Source organism: Nicotiana tabacum, chromosome 23, assembly GCF_000715075.1.
Source record: "Nicotiana tabacum cultivar K326 chromosome 23, ASM71507v2, whole genome shotgun sequence".
Taxonomy (NCBI): Eukaryota; Viridiplantae; Streptophyta; class Magnoliopsida; order Solanales; family Solanaceae; genus Nicotiana; species Nicotiana tabacum.
The window spans coordinates 35,113,715-35,117,978 of NC_134102.1; the positions used below are offsets into that span (position 1 = coordinate 35,113,715).

The following is a 4,264-nucleotide window of genomic DNA, read 5'->3' on the forward strand; positions in this document are numbered from 1 at the left end:
AACTAGTGGTAAGCACCCTCCACTTCCAACCAAGAGGTTGTGAGTTCGAGCCACCCCAAGAGCAAGGTGGGGAGTTCTTGGAGGGAGAGAGCCGAGGATCTATCGGAAACAGCCTCTCTACCCAAGGGTAGGGGTAAGGTTTGTGTACACATTACCCTCTCCAGACCCCACAAGTGGGATTATACTGGGTTGTTGTTGTTGTATATCTTACCTGTCTCTAGTTACACGTGTCATCTCGCCATTCATCCACCTGTCGCTAACCAATTTTATCTCATACAATACTAACATCATTATACATAGTATAGGGAGAAGAGCAGGGGTTCACGTGCCCCATGCTCCTCCACATAGATACGCCTATGCTGCTAGAGTGCTTAAATTTCACGAATAACTCTATTTCACCTTTAAATCAATTTTACTTCTCCTGAAAAATCATATTAACATCCCGTTAATGTAAAATCAAGATCTTTAGCCTGGTCATATTTATCATAAAATACAACAAAAAAGCAACAAAAATGCAAGTAAATTAATATTAAAACATACACAAGTATGCCCAACATTAATGGCCAAACATGTGAAAAATTATCTCATCTAAAAATTTAATTTGTGAGAGAAATATATTTCAATATGGCCCCTTAAATACGGACCTGGTCATTTTAGTATGGAAGCACATGTACTTGGAAATTCGTTGAGTGATGAGTCTTCAACGCGGGACCTATGTCTGCTATAATACCATAGTGAATTTTATGATGATCATTTAAATTAATTTAATTAAGTGCTAGAGAATGTACAATCACTAAAAAAAAATTAGAATTAGCTACAACTGTCGTCGCTAATCTGTCGCTAAATTGTCCGTAACTAGCAGAATTTCTTGATAATCTGTCGCTAATCCGTAGCTAAATGAGATTAGCGACGGATTTTTTTGTTTAGCTACAGAATTTGTCCATCGCTAAAACCAGATTTTTTAGTAGTGAATTATTTATCAACTTAATTATATCTTTGATAATTGCAAATAACTATGAGTGGGTCTCAACTGCATGTTAAATTACTTATAGCATATTAAAATTACATATATACAAATACATGTTAAAATTGTTTGTTCACTGACAAATTTGAAGCTTTTATTCATAAATACTGTACATAAATAAAAATGAAAAAAGAGTTTGTCTCTTTTTAATTTTAAGTTACATTGGGGCAGGGAATGGAAAAGAGAGTAAGACTTGTACCAGCACTTATTGTATACGTAATAAACGTTCACCAATACTACTAAACTATAGGCTTTGGTAGTGATTTTGTTAAAAGTTGACGATTGAACGATAGGATTTGCCAGGGGCCCAATCCACTGGAATCACATTTTCTGCAACCAGAGTCTTCTTGGAATCCAAAGTAGTCAACCTAATGGAAAATGGAGCAGTTGCTTGTGGGGGTACCAAGTCAATATTCCAATTTGCTCCCCACAATTGTTTCATTGGAAGCCATTGATCTGAGCCAGATGTTTGAAGCTCTACTATATCAAGATCTCCGTCTCCATTTTCAAACTCAATCACACAGCTAAAATAGCTAGGATTAGAGCCAAGGTCGATCTTGAATGTCACTGTTGTTTGTGGATAATTGCAGGCAACTCTGTAAGTGATTCATTATAAACACGACAAGATGTTAAAATATTTTTCAGTTAAAATTTTTCGCGTGAAAATTATACTACTTAAAAGTGATAACTAACCTCCTGTAATACATTTCCAATGATCATTTAAAAAATCTTTACAATATTTAATGTCAAGTGTAAATAACTTAAATCCTTGAATAAAAAAGTATGTAGTATACGATAGGCATATTACTCCATAGCTAAAATACAGATTCTTTGTGTACTACAATTTTATTTGGATGACATAAGATTTGATAATTTTATATTATAGGTTTTTAGCCTACAATACCATAACACCTGGAGAGGAAGAGAAGACACAATTCATATATTAAAAAAGTGTTTAAGAATGAAAGCTTCACCTTTTATATGTAATATTGAGAATTCCAGCTCCACGAAATAAATCAGCTTGGCCAGGCTTAGCTAAGGCACCAAAAGCAGTTCCACTTAAATCAAAATGAAAAGGAGCACCGTCGCCGCAAGTGGCTGGGCACTCATCTGTGATTGTCACTGTAATTGGAATCTCAGAACAATCTACTTTCTCTTTGCATATTACCTACAAAAGGAAAAAAAGAATTCTTTCATCTAACAGCCATGCATGAATTGTTCAGTACATGGAGAACTAGTTGGTCGTTCTTTTTTCTTCCGTGCGTGGAAAATGTGAATGATTTAACTTGTATACACGATATAAATAAGTTTTACGAATCCGTGTATTTAAATTTTAACCTCATGTTGTAGCATGTTGATTTTCATGTTATTCAGATATTTAACTCCACTTATAATGGGCAGTTTCTTGTAGTTATATTTTTAAGTGATCTGATTGTGTAAAATTTCTTGTAGAAGTTAAAACTCAAATGTAAATATCAAATACAAAGAATATATACCTGATAGCAAGCTCCACAACCTTTTCCCCCTTTAAAAAGATTGCTATTTCCAGCTGATACCATTGCAGAAAATGGAGGATTCCTTACGTCGTTTCCATATCCACAGGCTCCACCATCTACATAAAGATTAGGTTATTCTTTATAAGTAATCTTTTTTTGGTGAGCGATAATATATTAAATATGGCCACTAAGAAGTTAAGGAAAAAGAAATTTTAATTAATCCTAAAGTCCAGATTGAGGTTAGGATGGAACCACCAAAACTTAAAATATAATGGTAGGATACTAGGATTCTTCCACACTCTCATTACCCCTTCCCCTCTCTTTTTCCTTTTCCATGTAATAAAAAAAACATTCAGTAAATGTAAAAAATAAAAAAAGGGGCTAGGATGGAGGAATAATATTGTAAAGGGGTCAGAGTAATTTAGCGACCAATCAGCAAGGGCCAAACTTACGGGTTACATTTGGCTTGAATTCTTATATTATTCATTTTTTCGTGAGAATGTATAATTATCATATCGACCGTATAAAACTATTCAATCAATCAATAATAAACGAATACACGTTACTCTCAATTAGTTGGAATCGGATAAATTCTTTAAATTCATTTCGCTCTATTTAAGTTCATATTATTTAGAGGATCTATCATGCTTCAGCTACTTTGCTCCTGAAGCACTAAATATCGACCTTTTTCTCTATATGAGTTTGGGAACAGCTACATGTTGTCACATAAATTGTGTTAGACAAAATAAAAGTAATGAGTATTAAATAAGAAAATTTAAGTTAGAAATAATGAAGGAAGTAATAACAAATTCCATGATAAAAAATTTATTTGAATCTTAAAATAGTAATTATATCGCATAAAATCAGTCAAAATATATTATACATCTATATGCAATGATGCACGTTATTTTCATATATTCTTAATTTTCATGAATCTTCATGCATGGGTGTGCATATTACCACTGCCAGCTCCGTCAGGATCGCCGTACCACGTTGCGACGGCGGGTAAGAATGGATCTGTTTCAGCCATGGAGATGTTTACTAACTTAGAAGGCACACTAGAACAGGTTTTCAATGATAAACTAAACATAGCAAGAATGATAAATAGATAAAAGGAATATTGAGGAATAGGAGGGTATGACATTGTGTTTTTTGTTCACAATAAAGCAATGTGGTTATTTACTTGATTGCACAAAAACAAGTAAAATATTGCTGGTCTTATATGCAACAGAACCTATGATGTTTACCCCATATAACACCAACACAAGCTCATTGAAATCGCTCTAGGGTTAGTGAATTTTTCATTGTAAATTCTTGGAATCATTCCATTTCTTTGAACATGTAATGAATCTTAGTATAAAATTAGTCTTCCAATTGAATTCAAGAACAGTTCAAATTGTCTTCATGCATGGTTTGTGAAATTCTCATTGTAAATTCTTGGAAACATTCCATTTTTTTGAACATGTAATGAATATATCTTAGTATAAAAGTAGTCTTCCCATTGAATTCATGAACAGTTCAATTAGTCTTCACGCATTAATTTTAAAAAATTGCACATGGAAAGTCTTGACAGTAAATTCCTAAATTAACACTCTTTAAGGTTAAGTTTTCAAGCCCACTCCTTGACTTTGGAGTAGAAAAAAGATATAGCATGTGAATCAAGTTTGGTAAAACCAAATCCTTAATAAGTGTTGAATTACAAATTGTAATCTTGTCAATGAAAAAACCGTAAGTATAGCGAGAG

At 33.3% G+C, this 4,264-nt stretch overlaps 1 protein-coding gene across 1 annotated transcript; it reads right to left on the reverse strand.

Annotated features, from left to right (window-relative positions):
* Positions 1–1,096: 1,096 nt before the first annotated feature.
* On the reverse strand, positions 1,097–3,664 carry LOC107769428 (expansin-B4-like). The gene is made up of 4 exons (NM_001325026.1): positions 3,481–3,664; positions 2,521–2,636; positions 1,999–2,192; positions 1,097–1,620 (listed from the first exon to the last, which is right to left on the reverse strand). The coding sequence occupies exons 1-4, from the start codon at positions 3,662–3,664 to the stop codon at positions 1,293–1,295; spliced, it is 822 nt and encodes a 273-aa protein (NP_001311955.1). The 3' UTR covers positions 1,097–1,292.
* Positions 3,665–4,264: the final 600 nt, after the last annotated feature.

What these genes read in the sequence shown, in the direction of transcription:
- LOC107769428 (NM_001325026.1), bottom strand. Translation starts at nt 3,664, where the DNA reads ATGTCATACCCTCCTATTCCTCAATATTCCTTTTATCTATTTATCATT. An exon ending in GTTGTGGAGCTTGCTATCAG is followed by an intron (nt 2,193 to 2,520) that starts GTATATATTCTT and finishes TTCCTTTTGTAG; the next exon opens with GTAATATGCAAAGAGAAAGT. An exon ending in CTCAATATTACATATAAAAG is followed by an intron (nt 1,621 to 1,998) that starts GTGAAGCTTTCA and finishes AATCACTTACAG; the next exon opens with AGTTGCCTGCAATTATCCAC.